Here is a 21,426-nt window from a genome sequence, read left to right on the forward strand (position 1 = left end):
AAGAGAACTAAGAATGGTCCCTTAGAAGTAGCAAGCACATAAATAACTTATTTGACTATCCTCAGCAAAACCTCAGCAGCTCATGGGAGACATCTGCTGCTGAAACAGGGAACTTAACGTGTGTTAGCTACAGGAAATAAAAGGGCAGATGTGAATTTTGTTAATTAGAGAGCAAAGCACCATTAGGCTAAACATGGAAGAAAAACAGTTTTACATGCCCATCAACTTCCTATGTGGCAGAATATAAACACTAAGCCACTGATTTATATTGTTATAAAATATCAAGTCACTGACAATAGAAAAAATTAACAAATGACAAGAAACAAAACAACATAAGAGTCAAACATGAGTAGGATGCTTCTTTACAAGAGATACTAAGGGTACACCTGGAAGAATATACTTTCCATACTAAAATTATCTAGTTCTTTGACAAGAAACCAAATTTTGGAAGAAAAACAGAAAATGGCAATGTACAAAAAGAATGTAAATGATGAAGTATTCCAATATTTTAAAAGAGAAAAGAAGAGAGAGGGTTCAAGAAGTTCAAAGTGTGGAGTCTGTGGTAGATTTTTTGACAAAATGTAGAATAGGTTAATACACATAGGTTTTGCCAGATCTCAGAAGAGGCCTCGAAGAACACTGGACACTTCTATGAAAAGTAAAACATAAGAAACAATCAGGCGCAATAAGTTACATCACCTGTTTAGAGGCGCTAGACTAGCAGACTTGGGTAAATATTATGTCATAAGGAATTTGTGAAAATTGTCTAGTGTCTTTATGAAAAAGCTGGCAAAATAAGAGTTAGAGGATAACACAGTGAAGACTAGTATTTGTTTAACAGCTGTATTCAAGAAAACTGGCGTAAGAAGAAATACCATGCTATATGGGTCTGTGTTTTGTTCTGTTTTATTCAACATTTCCATCCACGATAGGAAAAAAATATTTTATAGTTTGTAGTAAATGGATGACTTCCTATCTGGGACATTATGGAGAAGACTCTGTACCTAGTTCATAATGGATGTTCAAGAAATTATCTGTTGGATTTCCATACAATTTTTATAACAAAGATTCACTCCCAGGGAACCTGGGGTAGAAAATCTCTTCTAAAGTTTAAAAGGACATAAGAGGTATGACTCATCTAACATGACTTTAGCAACTTACTGTGTAATTTCATGACAAATAAGCTATAACAGGCAGTATCTATATAATAGTGAGTCTTGAACAACATGAGCTTGAAATGTGCAGGCCCCCTAGTATGTAATTTTTTTTTTTTCACTAAAAATTACACTGAGTTTACCTACCTCTTCTGCTCCCCTTCTACCTCCTCCACCTCTACCACCACTGAGACAGCAAGACCAACCTCTCCTCTTCCTCCTCCACCAACACAATGTGAAGACAACGGGGTAAAGACCTTTCTGATGATCCACTTGCACTTAATAGTGAAGACAGGTGTTTTCTCTTCCTTATGATTTTCTTAATAATTTTCTTTTCTCTAGCCTACCTTACTGTAAGAATATAGTATATAATACATATAACATAAAAATTATATGTTAATTGACTATTTATGTTATCCGCAAGGCTTCTGATCAATAGTAGGCTATGAGTAGTTAAGTTTTGGGGGAGTCAAAAGTTATACGTGAATTTTCGACAGTATAAGGTTGTGGGGTCAGTGATGCTAACTCCCGTATTGTTCAAGGGTCAACTGTACTTTTAACTTTATTATTTAAGATAAAGGACAGGCATACCTCAAAGGTATTGTGGGTTTGGTTCTAGACTACCACAATAAAGACACTGTAGCAGTAAAGAGAGTCACACGAACTTTTTGGTTTCCCAGGGCATATAAAAGTTATGTTTACACTATACTAGGGCCTATTAAGTGTGCAACACCATTATATCCAAAAAAATGTATATACCTCAGTTAAAAAACATAGCCAGACCCAATGGGTGGCTCATGCCTATAATCCTAGCACTTTGGGAGGTGGAAACAGGAGGATCTCCTAAGGCCAGAGTTCAAGATGAGCCTGGGCAACAGAGTGAGACACTGTCTTCACAAAACAAACAAACCAAAATTAGCCAGGGATCGTGGTGAGTGCCTGTAGTCTCTGCTACTCTACAGTTTTGCCTCAACCCAAGCTCAACCAGCTCAAGTATGCCTCTGAGCAATGATCACACCACCGCACTCCAGCCTGGGCAGCAGAGCAAGACCCTCTGTATTTAAAAAACAAACAACCCAACAACCTTTATTGCTAAAAAGTACTACTGACCATCTGAGCTCTCAGTGCATATTCATCTTTATGCTGGTAGAATGTCTTCTCCTGATGTTGATGGCTGCTGACTGGTCAGGGTAGTGGTTGCGGAAAGCTGGGGTGGCTGTGGCAATTTCTTAAAACAAGACAATGAAGTCTGCCACATTAGCTTTTCCTTTCACAAAAGATTTCTCTGTAGCATAAGATGCTGTTTGATGGTATTCTACCAACAACAGAATTTCTTTCAAAAGTGTAGTCAATCCTCTCGAACTCTGCTGCTACTCTATCAACTACTAAATATTCCCAATTCTTTGTTGTGATTTCAACTATATTTCTTTTCATTAATTTTTTTCTACAGCCTAATCTTGGAAGTGATTGTAGATCAGTCAGGGTGGTGGGAAAAGTTATAAAAATTATAGGGAAAGATGCAAACCTTTCTGGAAGGCCGGGAGTTTTGCAAAAGCTTCAAAAGAGGATTTAGCTGAAGGCAGTTAGATAACAAGATAGCAAGGGTTAGATAACAAGGGAATGTAAAGGAACTTATCTAGATAAATTTGTTTATTCCTGTCTCCAGAAACTAACTTTTGATCATTTGTGTGCAGGACAGCTCTCTACTTGGGGGGTCAACAATGTTAATTACCCACAAAATGTGTTTGCTCCAAGCCTTTCTCATTAAATCTGTGCTAAACAAATGCAAGTGTCTCTGGTTTATCAGGGTGGCTAACTCTCTTCAGCCCCTAGTGCCAGCAGCCCCCTAACCTGCTTTTCACTGGATATCCGTGTCTGAGAACTTCTTTCATCCATCGCAGGACAGACTCCGCAGGTGGTTCTCCCTGTGAGGAATGCTGCAACGGATGGCGGGGGAACCCTCGAAAATGAAGGCAAAGAGACTACACAGTCAGTAAGTCATTGGTGCCCGTTCCAAGTTTGAGGGGATTGTTCAGGCTAGGGTTTCACCATGGGACAACAGTTATCAACTCAATGGCAACAGTATATAAAAGTATTGAAACAGCTGCTTAAAGCTAGCGGAGACTCGGTTTTGCAGGCCCAATTAAGGGACCTAATGCAAACTGTTGTGTTAGATATGAGTTCTAAATTTCTTTCCAAAGAATTAATATGTCAGTACGTTCAATTCGTTGCCTTCTACTTTTAAACTTCCTCGTAAAGCAACCTTTTTTGATTACCTACTCCACCCTGACTCATTCCGATTACCTGCTCCACCCTGACTCATTCCAATCACCTGGTCCACCGTTAACTCATTCCAATTACCTGCTACCTGCTCTGCCCTGACTCCCACCAAAGCACTCACCCCGTCATTCTCTTTAAATTAGTCAATGAGAATTAGTTTAGCTTGTGCGATCTAACCCTGGCCAACAGGGGAACGACACAGCAGCAGGGGCCACGTGACTCAGGGATAAGAACCCCTTCCCCTCCCTTGTCCAAGTGTGTGCTCACCATTGCTCCATCTGTAAGTGCGCACCCTTCTATAGAAGTAACTTGCCTTGTTGAGAATTAAAAAGAAAATTTTATATTTGAGTGCTATTCTTTTTGAGGCATGAAACTTTATATGTAACAATTAGGGAGCTTGCCCATGATTGCATTCCCCTCCGAGGATGGTCTCTGGTTCTCTCTCGTGAGGAGGCATGCCCTGTCCCCTTGCGGTGGCCTCAGGGATGAGAAATCAAGACCCACCCAGTTCGAGGAATAACCCCAGCTCTCAGAAACGTGGAAAAAAATAAAAAATAAAAAACTGGCCAGCAACCTAGCTTAAAGGATTCTCACATACTGTAGCAACGACTCTGTGCACAGACCAAGCAAGGAGAAGCCGTGGGAGCCGCTGAAGTATTTCCTTGGTGGTCAGGACCAAGATAAGAAAGCTGCAAGGGGTGAGGGGGGGTGAAGCACTGCTTGGTCAGCGTGGCTTAGAGGTTAAAAAGAGGCAAGACATCCCCATTTCAGGGGACGGAACTTCACACAAACCTCCAGTAGTAGAAAAGGCAAGAAATTTCCAGTGGGGAAACTGAGGCTCACCCCAAAAGGCGAGAAATTTCCAGAAAGGGAAATTGAACCTTGAACCTTACCCCAAAACCATCAAGATGGGAAATACCCCAAGCAAGACAGGGAGCAAGGGAGATAAAGATGGTAACAAAGATATCCCCCTCGATAGCCCCCTCATGTTAAAACACTGGAAGGATAATGAAAGGACTAAACATAGGAAAAAGCAACAAATGATAACAATATTGCTGTTTTATTTGGACTCAGGGACCCATCCTCAAACCCTCAATCTTCTGACCAAAGTTTGGTCGAATGAGGATGTAATGTGTCAGCCTCTAATCCGATATGTTAATGATAAAGGTCCAGTGTCTCAAGAAGAGCTAGGCTATGCCCTTTGTTGGGGGCAAAGACCTGCCCTCCTTTTTCCTTTAAAAACAAATAGGGAAGAACCCAATCTGGTACCTCAAAATGAAAGGTCAGAGGAACCAGCTCTCATGCCTAAAAATTCCAGCGCATGGGATTCCCTAGACTATCTTCTCCCATTCGGTGTCCCCAATCTTTCCCCTCAGACAGCCCCACTGCTGCCTCAGATCCCATTCCAAATTCCCTCTCTACTCAACGTTATCTTTCCTCCTTATAACCCTGACTCTTAGGAATTACCATCCCATCAGCCTGTTCCCTCCCAACCTAAATACCCCTCTCTAAAAGGATTCCAGTGTGAGGTAGAACAATGTAAAAAAGATATTCAGAATTTCCCATTTCCCTCCGTACCTAAGAGATCAGCCCCAATCTTCTTGCCTTTGAGAGTTACCACAAAGAGTGTGTGTGTTGGGGGCCTTGGCTTTGTAAATGCTCCCCTAAACGGTTTGGAAGTCCAGAATTTTAAAAAGGAGCTTAAACCGCTACTAGATGACCCTTACAGAATGGCAGACCAAATTGACCCATTCTTAGGACCTCAGTTGTACACTTGGGTCGAGTTAATGGTCACCTTGGGCATCCTCTTTTCAGGAGAAGAAAGAGTAGCTCTACTCTCGCTGGTCCCTCCCCTAGAGGAAGGGGAAGGAGAGGGGAGAACAGCAGCATAAGTGGCTGGCAGAGGCAGGGAAAAAAACAGCAAAGAGGAGAGAGGGAGGGAGAGAGACAAGAAGAGACAGAGACAAAGAGGGAGTCAGAGAGAGACAGAGAAAGAGAGAGACAGAGAGAGAGACAAAGAGGGAGTCAAAGAAAAAGAGAGAGACAGAAAGTCAAAGAGACAGAGATAGAAGTAGTAAAGAGAAAACAGCGTACCCTATTCCTTTAAAAGCCAGGATAAATTAAAAACCTGTAATTGATAATTGAAGATCTTCTACATGATCCTGTAACCCTCCAATACCACCTTGTTGTCAGGGTAAACAAGGGCGTAGCCTGAAAGCACTGAGGCCACTGACAACCCGTAGCTTTCCTATCAAAAATCCTTAATCAAGTAACCCGCGGATGGCCTAAATGCATTTAATCTGTAGCGGCAACTGCTTTGCTACCAGAAGAAAGTAGAAAAATAGCTTTTAGAGGAAACCTCATTGTGAACACACCTAACCAGTTCAGAACTATCCTAAGTAGAAAAAAAAAAAAAAAAAAAAGAAAGCAAAAACGTAGCTTACTAACTCAAAAATCTTAAAGCATGGGGCTATTCTGTTAGAAAAAGATGATTAACATTAACCACATTAATCATTCCTTAAACCCAGCAAGTTTCCTAACAGGGAGTCTAAATCTTAATTAATTACCATACAAAATTCTGACCAGACCTAGGAAGAACTCCCTTCTAGACACAAACAGTTCCTCCCGGGTGACTGAGGGAAAAAGACAAAATAGGTAATCAGTAATTGATAGGGAAACTCTTGTAAAAGCAGTTAGGAAAATTGCCTAATAATTGGTCTGCTCAAACCTGCAAGCTGTTTCCACTCAGACAAGTCTTAAAATACTTATAGAACCTGGAAGGAACCCTCTATACCAATTCTAAGTTAATTTGGACTAAACAAGATCTTATTAACAGAAAGGATAATTGAAATCCCAAACTTACAAGGTTTTCAACAAAAGTAAAGTTTGCTAAAAGTTAACAGTGTAATATGTATTATCCTAACTTCTAATCTTATGGCCTTAGGCAGTCTAGTCCACAGAAGTAAAGGAAGTTCGCTTTGGAAAAGAATGGTTATTATCTTTAGGGAAAAAGAAAAAGGGGGGGGGGTGGAGAATTTATGTAAAAAGAATGTTATATGGTAAATTCTTGTCCTAAAATAAATTAACTGGTTGTTTAAAGAAAGGGATGTTTGCAACAAGACAGAAAGTTGAGGCATGTCGAAGAATTGTCTGTGAAAGTTGTGAAAAAAGTTACAAAAGGTAATTTATGCAAGAAATGTTTTATAATTTAAAAGTAATAAGGTCTCCTGAATGTAAAACTATTGAAGAAACAGTTTATGTGCAAGGTGTAGAAAGAAAGTAAAATATACCTTTGGTAAAAGGATTATAAGGAGGCATAAGAATGTGGATTTTTACCTACATTAAAAGGTTAAAAAAGTAAACAAATATTTTGTTTTAAAGGTTTAAACAAGTTTTGAAACGTTAATTGTAAAGGAAATTCTGTGTGTAAACCTATTGGCTAAAGTTAAAGAGGTATCATCCAATTTTTCTATGAACTGGACATTAAAATAAAAGCACAACAGGTTTATCTTAAAGCACTAACGTGCTCTTTAACAAAAAGTATAAAAGGTTAAAAAGAGTCTATAAAAATCTTACCTATGGTCAGCCATTAAAAATTGAATAAGTACGTCTACAAAGTTTTATTAAAACTAAGTTTAACATTAATAACACACTAATATAAAGGTGAAATTTAGCTTTTCTGGTATAAAAATCATATAGGAAGCACTGTCAAACATAAAATGGTGTCTGACTTTCAGTGATCTAAAAACCAATAAAAATAGGTGCTAAAGGAAATCTCTCAGTAAGAAGGCACCTAGGACTATAAAGTCCACTGCTAATGTCCCCACATCTAAAACAAAAGATCAGCTTCTTAGAAATTATATACTCGGTTTATCTTCCACTTTCCTTTCCTTCAAAACTAAAAGTCTTTTAGCACAGTTACCACCCCTAGAATTTCCGGTAAACAAGCACCAGCCTAAAGATCACGTTCTCATCAAAGGGTGGAAAGAAGGAAAACTTAAGCCAGCCTGGGAAGGACCCTACCTTGTGCTGCTAACCACCGAGACTGCTGTTTGTACAGCGAAAAAGGGATGGATTCATCGCACCCGAGTCAAGAAAAGCGCCACCCGCTCCAGAGTCGTTGGCCATAATCCCAGGGGAAAACCCTAGGAAACTAAAGCTAACAAAAATTTAACTCTCTTTCATCTATTCTATTACTCTTTCTTCTTTCCTCACTCTACTGCTGACCATCTAGTCAATTTTGCCTCAAACTATTGCATTTAATGCTTGCCTTGTTATATGCTGTGGGGACTTGCCAAGTCAAAGACAGATCTCTACTTCAGAAAAGTACCTTTGTCCCTCCTGACTCTCCACAGACTGGGCATTAGTAAATTGGGACCATTTAATCTGGGGAGATTTCGATAAAGACCCCAGTGTCAACCAGGAGTCTTGCCTCCCCTCCCACCCGAGATGTAGAGCTTTTATGCCGTAGTTGGTCCAACGTTCTGTGGACCACTAAAGAGCAAGGATGGACTGCCCCAATTGGTTTTTGTAATTTCCTAAAACCATACACTCATTTTACTAGAGGATCATAGAAGTTAAAGAGTTAAACTTCGGCAATTAAGACAGGATACCAAGAGGCAAATGCCTGGTTGGAATGATCAAATATTCTGTCCACATATTAAACAAAAACAATTGTTATACTTGTGCACAGGGCAGGCCAGAGGCCCAGACGGTCCCCTTTCCACTAAAGGGGTCCTCCCGTTGACCAGGCGTGGGTTGCATGGTAGCTCTTTTCCCGGATTCTACAGCCTGGAGTAGTAAGTCATACCAAGCTCTCTCTCTGCTATATCCTGAAGTCCGGCAGGCTGCAGGTCAGCCCCTGAGGGCCATCCAGCTTCCGTCTCCCAACAGTAAGTTCACTTCGTGTCTCTCACGACAGGGAGGAAACTTGGAGACCTGAAGGGATGTTCCTTGGAGACCTGAAGGGATGCAGTGAGCTTAAGAATTTTCAAGAGCTTATCAATCAGTCAGCCCTTGTACATCCCCGAGCAGATGTGTGGTGGTATTGTGGTGGACCTTTACTGGACACTCTGTCAAATAACTGGAGTGGCACTTGTGCTTAGTCCAGCTGGCTATCCCTTTCACCCTGGCATTTCATCAACCAGAGGAAGGAAAAATAAGACATCGTAAAGTGAGAGAAGCCCCTTATGGGTCTCTCGACTCTCATGTCTATTTAGACACAACTAAGAGTCCCACAGGGAATACAAGATCAATTTAAAACCCCAAATCAAATAGCTGCAGTATTTGAGTCAATATTTTGGTGGGTGACAATTAAAAAAATGTAGATTGGATAAACTACATCTATTACAACCAACAGCGATTTATTAACTACACTAGAGATGCTGTTAAAGGAATAGCTGAACAATTAGGGGCTACTAGTCAGAAGGCTTGGGAAAATAAGATAGCCTTAGACATGATATTAGCAGAAAGAGGAGGAGTTTGCATCATGATTAAAACTCAATGTTGCACCTTCATCCCAAACACCTCCCCAATGGAAGTATAACAAAGGCATTGCAAGGTCTGACTGCTCTATCCAATGAGTTAGCCAGCAACTCAGGGGTAAATGACCCCTTTATAGGATGGCTAGAAAAGTAGTCCGGTAAATGGAAAGGAATAATAGCCTCAATTCTTATTTCCCTCACAGTCGTAACAGGTACTTATCCTTGTTGGGTGCTGTGTCATACCATGCAACCGTAAGTTGATGCAGAGGCTCATAAAAACAGCACTTACTAAAACTTCCCTTAACTATCCTCCACCTTATCCAGAGAAGCTTCTTCTTTTGGAAAATCAAGCAAAACAACTAGGCCAAGTCTTGTTTAAAAAGTTTGAAAAGAAAGCTGTAAGGAAATACAAGGGGAGGGGTTGTTAGATATAAGTTTAAATTTGTTTTCAAAGAATTAGTAAGTCAGTATGCTTCTTACTGATAGTTCTGGCAAAAATGGAAAAGTGGCAATTTGGTAGAAACCACACAACTCCTTTACTCACTCTGGATTTACTAGCACTTAGAGCGCTAAGGTTGGAGCCTTAATACTGGCCCTGGAAACTTTTTCTGTTCAGCTCATCAATATTGTTAGTGACTCTGCTTACTCTATTTATTGCAGAACCTTGAAACAGCTCTCAAGTCCACTCTCGAGCTCACCCTGTGTGCACTCTTTCTTAGACTTAGCAATTGCTGGATCAACATACACATCCTATTTTTATCACACATATTCAAGCCCACAGCTCACTGTCTGGTCCATTGGCTTATGGCAATGAACAAGCAGATCTGCAAGTTATGACGTCACTGCTTGACCAAGCCACCCAATTTCATCAATTTTTCCACCAAAATTGGAGAAATTTAACGAAACAATTTAAACTCACCCAAAGACTAAAGAAATTATCCTGCAATGCCTAGATTGCCAGCTCACAGGCACCTCCCCTCCTTCAACAGGTGTTAACCCTAGAGGACTAGAACCTAATCAGTTATGGCAAACAGATGTTACTCATGTCCCTAAATTTATAAAACTAAGATATATACATGTATCCATTGACACCAATTCTCACTTAATTAGCGCACATACTTTTCTGGAGAGTCCACCCAACATACTATTAAACATCTTCTCTTAACTTTTGAGTTTATGGGGCGGCCCACAAAATTAAAACTGATAGTGGCCCAGCTTATGCCAGCTCACAATTTCAAAAATTTTGTCACACGTGCAACATCCAACATTCCACAGGCATCTCAAATAACCCCTAAGGACAGGCCATAGTAAAACATATCCATTCCATTCTTAAAAATACATTCAAAAAAACAAAAAAGGGGGAATATCAGTAAGAACCTGGCAACACTATTGGCACAAGCCTTATCTACCCTTAATTTTTAAAATTTAGATGATAAATTTCAATCAGCCATAGAAAAGCACTTTGCTAAAACCTCTCAAGACATAAAACCTGCAGTTTAATGGAAAAATGTAAATAGTAATGTACGGTGTAGTCCAAATGATTTGCTAACATGGGGAAGAGGATATGCTTGTGTTCATACCCCCTCAGGTCCTCTCTGGATTCTAGCACGACACATCAAATCATAACATGGCGTGGCTAGGACCCAACTCGGTACCAGAAATGAAGGACTTGTCCCTGCAGGACCCGCAGCCCTGGACGACGCGGCTTCCTAGGATGACATGAGTCCCGGACATTACCTGGGGGATGCTGAAGAAGACAACTCAGAAGGTTGAGCGAATCCTGCTCCAGACACAGATACCATTCACTCCAGATAACTGGTTCCTTGCTATGCTTTCTGTTGTACATTGCAACTCTCGTAGGGTATTAACCCTTCTTATTTTCTCATCTGCCTGCAACTTGCACCTGCTACTCTCTACTGGGCTCATCTCTTAGATCTGCTTTTCTTTTGCCTTGTTACTTGGGCAGACACCCCGTTCTCAGCCTGTAACAACGTAACTGCTTGGCTAGGAGGGACTGACTTACCCCCACTGGGGTCCCTCATTAATGGCACACATTGGATTAAGGTGCCAGATAACACTATATATCACTACACTATCCTCCCACTGTGCGTTAGTTATAAAAGTTCTAACCCTTACTGTGTACCGCCCAAATTCAAGTATGGCTACATTGTGGCAAAGGAAATGCCTTAACATTCTTGGTTGCAGACTCAAACTGGGCAATACAACCAACACCACTTTCCCCAACATTCCTTCCTGTGCTAAAGAACGTAGCCGGGAAAGTAACAGATTCCACTTTGGCTGGGAGGTCTGTCATGGAAGACAAGCCCGTAGACTCCACTTAGGCTATTATAACATCTTAGACTGGAGCCCTCACTGCCACTTGCAGAGCAACCATACTAATGTCCACATCCATTGTGGCATTAATCACAGTTTTGTAGCCACGTCCCATTCCCCTATAATTTGGGCCGATGGAGGGATGGGATATCCCAGACCCCAAGTAGAGTCCATGCGACCCCAAGACATTTTATGGTGCCTGGGACATCTTAGCATCTCCCTTAACACCTGGTATGGGACATATCATAATTCCAGTAACAACTATATTGTGACTTTTATTCATAATCACACAGATCAGTGCCTGATTTGCACTACCCATCCATATGTTTTCCTTATGGGAACCAATATTTCCATTACACCCCAAAACTCCACGTTTGTGACCTGAGTGCAGGGACAGGTTTGGTTCGCCTCATGCATCACTAATTACAACATATCTAATTTAAATACTACTAGTGTCATGGTATTAAGGAGACAATCTGAAGCATTCCTACCAATTTTACACGTGATTGGCAAGGTTCCTCTGCTTTTGCCACCTGAGAACGTGCCCTGTACCAGGTCAGACCCAAAAGATTCAGAGGCACACTTATAACCTGTATAGTCTCAGTCATAGTCATCTTAGCAACTGCTAGTATTGCTGTGGACTCTATTACTGAATCAATACAAACAGTTACCTTTGTAGATAACTTGGCCAAAAATGTGTCTAATGAACTTCTCTTACAGCAGGGTATAGATCAAAAGATTCTTGCAAGGCTGCAAGCCCCTGAGGTTGCCTTAGAATATGTAGGGGAGCGGCAAGATGCACTGGCATTCCGATAGCACTTAAACTGTGATTGGGAGCATAAGCATACCTGTGTCACCTCTCTACCTTGGAATCAATCAATACATAGTTGGACTGAGATGAAACAACACCTCTGGGGAACCTTACATGATAATTTAACAGCAGACATAAGGCAACTTAAAACTAAAATTCCAGAATCCCTAAACACTGTAGATCTACAAACCCAACAGACAGCCATATGGAAGGATGTGCGATAACATCTCTTCTGGATAATCCCCACTCCGGGGGGGGGGGGTCACTCCTTGATTGGAAAAGAATGTTACTGATTATACTCATGTTTGTCTTATGTTATTTACTAATTCTAGGATGCGAAGCCAGAAAACGAGTTATAACCGCTATGCCTAACAAATCTGTTGCTGCACACATCTGTACTCCTCAATCAACAAAACCAGATGCAAAACACAGAAAAGGGGGAGATGTAGGAGATCAGTCAAGGTGGTGGGAAAAGTTATAAAAATTATAGGGAAAGATGCAAACCTTTTTGGAAGGCCAGGAGGTTTTAAAAAAGCTTCAAGAGGATTTAGCTAAAGGCAGTTAAATTCTCTTAAGAGCAAGGGTTAGATAACAAGGGAAAGTAAAGGAACTTATCTAGATAAATTTGTTTACTCCTGTCTCCAGAAACTAACCTTTGATCATTTGTGTGCAGGACAGGTCTCTATTTAGGGGGTCGACAATGTTAATTACCCACAAATTGTATTTGCTCCAAGCCTTCCTCATTAAATCTGTACTAAATAAACACGAGCATCTCCAGCTTATCAGGGCAGCTAACTCTCTTTGGCCCTAGTGCCAGCAGCCTCCTAGCCTGCTCTTCCACTAGATATCCATGTCTGAGAACTTCTTTTATCTATCACCCGGCCAGGGTCTACATGGCTCCCCCAGGGTCTGCAGGTCAGACCTGGCAAGTGATTACTTCTTTTATACTTTTTCCTATACCTAACATGTCAACAATGTTGACAGCATCTTCAGGAGTAGATTCCATCTCAAGAAACTACTTTCTTTGCTCATCCCTAAGAAGCAACTCCTCAGCCATTGATGTTTTATCATAAGACTGCAATTCAGTCACATCTTCAGATTCCATTTCTAATTCTAGTTCTCTTGTTATTTTCACCAATTCTGCAATTCCTTCTTCCACTAAAGCCTTGAACCCCTCAAAGTTATCCATGAGGGATGGAATCAACTTCTTCTAGATTCCGGCCAATGTTGATATTTTGACTTCCTCCTGTGAATCATGAATGTTCTTATGGCATCTGGAATGGTGACTCCTTTCCAGAAGGCATTCAATTTACTTTGCCCAGAGCCATCAGAGGAATCACTTTCTACAGAAGCTAGTCTTTTTTATTTATTATACATATTTTGGAGATGCAGTCTTGCTCTGTCACCCAGGAGGCAGCGCAATGGTGTGATCTCAGCTCCCTGCAACTTACACCTCCCAGATTCAAGAGATTTTCCTGCCTCAGCTTCCCGAGTAGCTGGGATTACAGGCACCTGCCACCATGTCCAGCTAAGGTTTGTATTTTTAGTAGACACAAGGTTTCACTGGAGACAGGGTTTCACAATGCTGGCCAGGCTGGTCTTGAACTCCTGACCTTGGGTGATCTGCTGCACTGGCTTCCGAAAGTGTTGGGATTACAGGCATGAGCCATCATGCGCAGCCTATGGCAGCTATAGTCTTAAGAAATCACTTCTGTAATCCCAGCACTTTGGGAGGCCGAGACGGGCGGATCACGAGGTCAGGAGATCGAGACCATCCTGGCTAATACGGCGAAACCCCGTCTCTACTAAAAAATACAAAAAACTAGCCGGGCGACGAGGCGGGCGCCTGTAGTCCCAGCTACTCGGGAGGCTGAGACAGGAGAATGGCGTGAACCCGGGAGGCGGAGCTTGCAGTGAGCTGAGAGCCGGCCACTGCACTCCAGCCTGGGCGGCAGAGCAAGACTCCGTCTCAAAAAAAAAAAAAAAAAAAAAAAAAAGAAATCACTTAAATAATACAACTTGAAAGTAAAAAGTACTCCTCGATCCATGGACTGCAGAATGGATGTTGTGTTAGCAGGCATAAAAATAACATTAATCTTCTTGTACAACTCCATCAGAACCCACGGGGGACCAAGTACACTGTCTATGAGCAGTAATATTTTGAAAAGAATCTTTTTTCTGAGCAGTAAGTCTCAACAGTAGGCTTCAAATATTTAGCATGCCATGTATACAGATGTGCTGTGATGGTTAATACTGAGTGTCAACTTGACTGGATTGAAGGATGAAAAGTATTGATCCTGGGTGTGCCTGTGAGGGTGTTGCCAAAGGAGATTAACATTTGAGTCAGTGGGCTAGGGAAGGCAGATCCACCCTTAATCTGAGTGGGCACAATTTAATCAGCTCTCAGGGAATATAAAGCAGGCAGAAAAACGTGAAAAGGAGAGACTGGACCAGCCTCTCAGCCTACATCCTTCTCCTGTGCTGGACGCTTCCTGCCTTCAAACTTTGGACTCCAAGTTCTTCAGTTTTGAGACTCAAAGTGGCTCTCCTTGCTCCTTAAGCTTGCAGACAGCCTATTGTGGGACCTTGTCATTGTGTAAGTTAATACTTAATAAACTCATATGTGTGTGTGTGTGTGTGTATATACATATATATATCTCCTATTAATTCTGTCCCTCTAGGGAACCCTAATACATGCTGTCATCCAGGCTTTGTTGTTTCATTTACAGAGCATGTAGAATAGCTTTAGCATAATTCTTAAGGGCCCTAGCATTTTCAGAATGATACACGAGCACTGGCTCCAACTTAAAGTCACCTGCTGCATTAGCTTCTGACAAGAACAGCCTGTCCTCTGAAGCTGTGAAACCAGGAACTGACTTCTCCTCTCTAGCTGTGAAAGTCCTAGACGGCATCTTCTTCAAATAGAAGGCTATTCTGTCTACATGGAAAATCTGTTTTTAGTGTAGCCACCTTCATCAATGATCTTAGCTAGATCTTCTCGGTAACTTGCTGTAGCTTCTGCATCAGCACTTGCTGCCTCTCCTTGCACCTCCATGTTACGGAGACGGCTTCTTTCCTCAAACTTCATGAACCAAGCTCTCTGCTAGCTTCAAACTTTTCTTCTGCAGCTTCCTCACCTCTCTCAGCCTTTCCAGAACTGAGGAGTTAAGGTCTTGCTCTGGATTAGGCTTTGGCTTCAGGGAAGGTTTTGGCTGCTTTGATCTTCTCTCCAGAGCACAACTTTTTCCTTATCAACAACAAGGCTGTTGTGCTTTCTTATCATTTATGTGTCCACTGATGTAGCACTGTTAATTTTCTCCAAGAACTTTTTCTTTGCGTTCACAACTTGGCTGTCTGTGATGCAAGAGGCCTACCTTTGGCCTGTATCGGCTTTTGACATGCCTTCCTCACTAAGCTTTACCATTTCTAGTTTTTGATTTAAAGTGAGAAATGTGGGACTCTCTCCTTCACTTAAGCACTCAGAGGCCACTGTAGGGTTATTAATTGGCCTAATTTCAATATTGTTGTGTCTCAGGGAATAGGGAGTCCCAAGGAGAGGGACAGAGATGGAGGAATGATCGGTGTGTGGAGCAGTCAGAACACACACATTTATTGATTGAGTTTGCTGTTTTATATGGGTGTGGTTCATGGTGTCCCAAAACAACTACAATGGTAATATCAAAAATCACTGATGACAGATTACCATAACAGATACAATAATAACAAAAAAGTCTGGAATATTGTGAGGATTACCAAAATGTGACACAGAGAAATGAAATGAGCACATACTGTTAGAAAAATGGTTTTGATAGACTTGCTTGATGCAGGGTTGTCGCAAACTTTCAATTTTTAAACAAATGCAGTATCTGCAAAGCTTAATAAAGCAAAGTGTGGTAAAACAAGGTATAGCTGCATCTTAGCTAAGAGAAACACTGATGTCTGAGATTGAATCTAAGTAGACAGAACTACTGGAAGAACTACTATTACATCTATTAATACTACCACCAACTCCACAACTACAACTCCTACAATTACCATTATTAATACAAACTTAGTCTTACTAGTGCCAGACACCTCTCTAAGGGCATCGCAGATATATTAATTCACTTGTCAAAAATATCTTCTCAGATGGGTATTATGATTATACTCATTTTAAAGATGAGGAAACTGAGGTGCAAAGAGGTTGAGCAACCTGCTGAAAATCATTCAGCTAGTAAGAAGATGAGTCAGGAGTCAACTCAGGCAGATGGGTTTAGAATGTGACTCCTTTTTTTTTTTTTTGAGAGGGAGTCTCACTCTGTCGCCCAGGCTGGAGTGCAGTGGCGCGATCTCGGCTCATTGCAACTTCCGCCTCCCGGGTTCAAGCGATTCTCCTGCCTCAGCCTCCCGAGTAGCTGAGACTACAGGCGCGTGCCACCATGCCTGGCTAATTTTTTGTATTTTTAGTACAGACAGTGTTTCACCATGTTAGTCAGGATGATCTCGAACTCCTGACCCAATGATCCGCCTGCCTCAGCCTCCCAAAGTGCTGGGATTACAGGCTTGAGCCACCATGCCCGGCCAAGAATGTGACTTCTTAAACACAACTATATCATACTGCCAAGGATAGCTCCATGACTACAAGTAAAAAATAATGCTTAAAAATTTTCACTCTGGCATTTAAACAAAACCTATTACCTTTCACTTTCATTAAAGACCTTCAAAAACTTTACAAACCTGTGTAAGAGATAATATCCATTTGAACTACCAATATACACAAAGAGTAGTACTGGATGTGTTATTTGGATTTAAAAAGTTAAACGAAAAAGCAGAATGCTACCAAAAAAGGAACAGAAATAATTAAATCATTTTACTACTTCTCAAAGAGGTTCTCAGAATCCCATGATGTACTTTGTTCTTTTTCAGATGAACAGTACTAATCTTGCTATTAAATGGTCCTCACTCTAAACCCAGATATATTCCTCAGGTATTTAGTTTTTGTTTAGTGACTAACTACTGTTTGGTAGTTTCGGTAGTGACAACAACATTTCCAAAAAAAATGAAATATAAATAGAATAAGAAGTTAGAAGTTATTACCTGAACAGAATGAACCCAAGTGATTCTACTGCTGCCCTCCTGACATCATCATTAACATCACTGACCTAGGGGGAAAAGTTTAAGATTATATTATACCATGTAGTATATCACTAGACCAAACTGATATGAGAGGTCAGCAACATTCAACAGTGAGTGTATACCTCACTACTGATAGGTATACCAAAACATTATATTGTACACCTCTAAACAAAACAATAAATGAATACATTCAAAAAACAGACACATGTATTTTTATTTTTATAGAGACAGGGTCTCCCTATGTTTCCCAGTCTGGTCTCAAACTTCTGGAGCTCAGGAGATACTCCCACCTTGGCCTCACAAAGTGCTGGGATTACAGGCATAAGTCACCGCACCTGGCCACATGTATTTTTGAAGAATAAATTTCTGTACCCAATTTAGAAAAAGTTATTGAAAAATTTCAATTCAGGGGCTTAGAAGTCTTCACAGCTTGGTAAAGTTTAAGATTCAGGGTTACTTCTCTCTCTCTCTTTTTTTTTTTTTTGTCCTTTGAGACAGAATCTCACTCTTACTTAAATTCACTCTGTGGCCCAGGCTCCAGTATAGTGGTGCAATCTTGGCTCACTGCAACCTCTGCCTCCCGGGTTCAAGCGATTCTCCTGCTGCAGGCTCCCAAGTGGCTGGGACTACAAGCGTGTGCCACCATGCCCAGCTAATTTTTTTATTTTTTGTGGAGACGGTGTTTCACCATGTTGGACAGGCTGGTCTTAAACTCCTGACCTCAGGTGATCCACCCACCACTGCCTCCCAAGTGCTGGGATTACACCAAGTGCTGGGATTACAGGCGTACGCCACCATGCCTGGCCCCAGGGCTACTTCTTAAGACTATTTCAATTGCTCAGACACAGTGGCTCACACCTGTAATCCCAGCACTTTTGAGAGGCCAAAACAGGAGGATTGCTTGAGTCCAGGAGTTCGAGATCTGCCTAGCCAACATAGCGAGACCCTGTCTCCACAAAAAGTTAAAAAATCAGGCAGGCACGGTGGTGTGTGCCTGTAGTTCTAGCTACATGGGAAGTAGAGGTAGGAGGAGGATCGCTTGAACCCAGTAGTTTGAGGCTGCAATGAGCTGTGATTGTGCTACTGTACTCCAGCCTGGGTGACAGTGAAACCCTGTATCAAAGTCTCTAAAAAGAAAAAAAAAAAAAAAAAAAAAAGACAATTTCAGCTGCATTATAGCTTTTGCAAAATATGAACATTTAGAACACATTGCACTGCTAAAAAAATTATTTATTAATTACTAATAAATATTGTGGAAAATATTATCTCTGGGAAAAAGGAGTTAACAATAGTTTTAATTCTTTCTGCATAGAAAGGTACCCTTGGTTTACCTTTTCCCAGCACCATGATGATAAAAACCTATTAAGACATGTGAAATGTCCACTGTGTGACCAGGCAGTATTACTTATTGCTGATAACTGTATTTGGATTAGGAGAACTATGAGTGGAAAAAGCATTTTGGAAAACATGGGCATTGGCTTTCCTGTGCAATGCATCTCCTGTAATAGATCACGTCCCTTAGGGGTCCCGGGATGTGTGTGTGGGGGGTTGTTTGTTTTTAGAGATAGGGTCTTGCCCTGTTGTACAGGCTAGAGTGCGGTGGTATAATTATAGCTCATGGTCCACTTCACTTTCCAGAGCAGCTGGGATTACAGGCATGAGTCACTGCACCCATTAGGGGTATGTGGAAGTTAACTTCACTGGCCATAAAAAGAAATAAATGGTTCCTGTTCACTGGACTTCCCTATCCTAGGGTGGCCACACATACTTACAAGGTCTCGTCCCTTACAAATGAGGGTGCTCTTTGCAGTAGGATTTTAGAAGTTGCACCTGAATGGCTTTAAGGACTTCCATTTATATAGGACTGTTATCCCGTCCCGTATCCTTCTGAAAAGCTAAGTGAACCTAGTGCTAGGTTATGGCCTGTTGGGTCCAGTAAATGAGAATCACAACCTAAGACCACTGGTGGTGGTCATGTGCTGGGGATGCTGGAGTCACCTAGACACTTATTGTCCATCTGCAAGCTTTTCCATCCACCTCACTCCCAAGAAAGGTCAGAGTACTTACAGCAACATGTAGCAGGCGTCGAATTGCTTTGTTGTTACCAGAGCCACAATAAGCCATGGCTACAGTATACATTCCAGACCTTCGAAGAATTGGGTCCTAAGAAAAATAATTTAACATTGGTAATCATCAACTTATTTCAAACAGTAACTTCTACAGTCTAACAGGCATAGTGGCATCCACCAAGTAAGCTGGTCTCAGGTAGGAAATGATGAGCTCAACAACTCTTTTGTGGTTGGCAGTTTTTGAAATAAATGGGGCAATAAAACACATAAATACAGAAGGAGGTAGCTGCTCTTAATTCCTCCTACGCTATGCAATACGCCTGCCCTGCTTCATACTTTTTAGGAAGTATAAAGTCAAGTCAACAGCAACAGCCACTCCTATGGCAGTCCACTCCCTTTTATCAATCAAGCAAGGAAGTTGGCTTCTAATTCTACATTTTTACCTTATTTAAATTCCTGGGTACTGAGTGCTGAGTGGAAGAAAGATGGACCCTGATAACTGAACAAATTAATTAATAATTTTATCAATAAACTATAACAGTAGTTATTTTTATCAGATTATAGAGGACAATTACTACCTGCCACTAACTACCTACCATATACAACACCATTATAAAAACAAAACAAAAGGCAATGGGAAAAAAACCTCATCCAAATAAACAAATATAGAGATTGGCACTGTTTTCTGATAAAAGAACAATGAAGTAAACTTTGTATCTTATTAAATGACTATCAAATCATTCCAAAAATATTATTTCTTTTTTTTTTGAGACGGAGTCTCGCTCTGTCACCCAGGCTGGAGTGCAGTGGTTCAATCCCTGCTCACTGTAACCTATGTCTCCCAGGCTCACCTGATTCTCATGCCTCAGCCTCCCAAGTAGCTGGGATTACAGGTGCCCACCACCATGCGCAGCTAATGTTTTTTCTATGTTTAGTAGAGACAGGGTTTCACCATGTTGGCCAGGCTGGTTTTGAACTCCTGACCTCAAGTGATCCAGCTGCCTCGGCTTCCCAAAATGCTAAGATTACAGGTGAGAGCCACCGCACCTGGCCCAAAAATATTATTTCTAAAAGAAATCAACTCGTGAATTCCTAAAGAACTATGCTGAATCTGCTTATGAGTATCACCGATCTAAAGCTATAGCAAAATTTACAATCCTCAAATTACTCCCATGTACTTTTCTAATCAGTGCTTTTATTTCTTAAATTATATTAGGCTTCGGCCGGGCACGGTGGCTCAAGCCTGTAATCCCAGCACTTTGGGAGGCCGAGGCGGGCAGATCACGAGGTCAGGAGATCGAGACCATCCTGGCTAACACGGTGAAACCCCGTCTCTACTAAAAAAATACAAAAAACTAGCCGGGCGCAGTGGCGGGCGCCTGTAGTCCCAGCTACTCGGAGGCTGAGGCGGGAGAATGGCGGGAACCCGGGAGGCGGAGCTTGCAGTGAGTCGAGATCGCGCCACTGCACTCCAGCCTGGGCGACACAGCAAGACTCCGTCTCAAAAAAAAAAAAAAAATTATATTAGGCTTCATATACATTGCAAGAAGTTTTATGAATAAATGTACCTACATGTTCTGATGGGAACAGAGTTAATTTCCAGTGAAATGTTTTTTACATGCTGGAGATAAATGGACAGTGAGGGATGGATGTGATCTCACCTTGTCACGACAGAGAGATTCAATGAGAGCATCAGCCTCTTCCATCCTCCCGTACATTACTAATGCAATGCCAACTGCAAGACCACGCAGAATCTTCTCATGTTGAGTTTCTTGTGCATAACCAACCATGTCCTCAATAGCCTGGGCATTTTTAGAGCCCAACATAACCAAACCTAGGGCCAGGCCAGCTGCTTCCCCTAGCAAGTAACGAGTAAAATGTTAACAAAGAGTTATGTTTTTAAAGTCAATGAAACATCCAACTGAAAGTAGCACGTTTTTTGCATAAACTATCAAAAAACCATTAGCTTCTGACAGCATTTTTTAAAACCATCTGGTAAAAAGGATACTTTATGTGGAAGCAGAGTCATACATTTAGGGTTGTTTTCCTTTTAAACTTTGACAGAATGTACCATCAAATCCTACAGTGATTTCAAAGGAGACATTTAGATAACATTTTTTCTCCATTCTCACCAAGCAGTATGGAGTAAGTAGATCACTCTAATAAATTCCTATTTGCAA

At 41.3% G+C, this 21,426-nt stretch overlaps 1 protein-coding gene across 1 annotated transcript in view; it reads right to left on the bottom strand.

Annotated features, from left to right (window-relative positions):
• PSMD1 (proteasome 26S subunit, non-ATPase 1) overlaps positions 1-21,426 on the bottom strand; it is a 123,949-nt gene that overhangs the window by 73,512 nt on the left and 29,011 nt on the right. Inside the window, exons 14-16 of the mRNA XM_033229877.1 lie at positions 20,908-21,104; positions 19,245-19,340; positions 17,139-17,203 (exon numbers count right to left, since the gene is read on the bottom strand). Of these exons, the coding sequence (XP_033085768.1) occupies positions 17,139-17,203; positions 19,245-19,340; positions 20,908-21,104 (358 nt within the window). The remainder of the gene's footprint in view (positions 1-17,138; positions 17,204-19,244; positions 19,341-20,907; positions 21,105-21,426) is intronic.

Source organism: Trachypithecus francoisi, unplaced genomic scaffold (assembly GCF_009764315.1).
Source record: "Trachypithecus francoisi isolate TF-2019V2 unplaced genomic scaffold, Tfra_2.0 Lachesis_group13, whole genome shotgun sequence".
NCBI lineage: Eukaryota > Metazoa > Chordata > Mammalia > Primates > Cercopithecidae > Trachypithecus > Trachypithecus francoisi.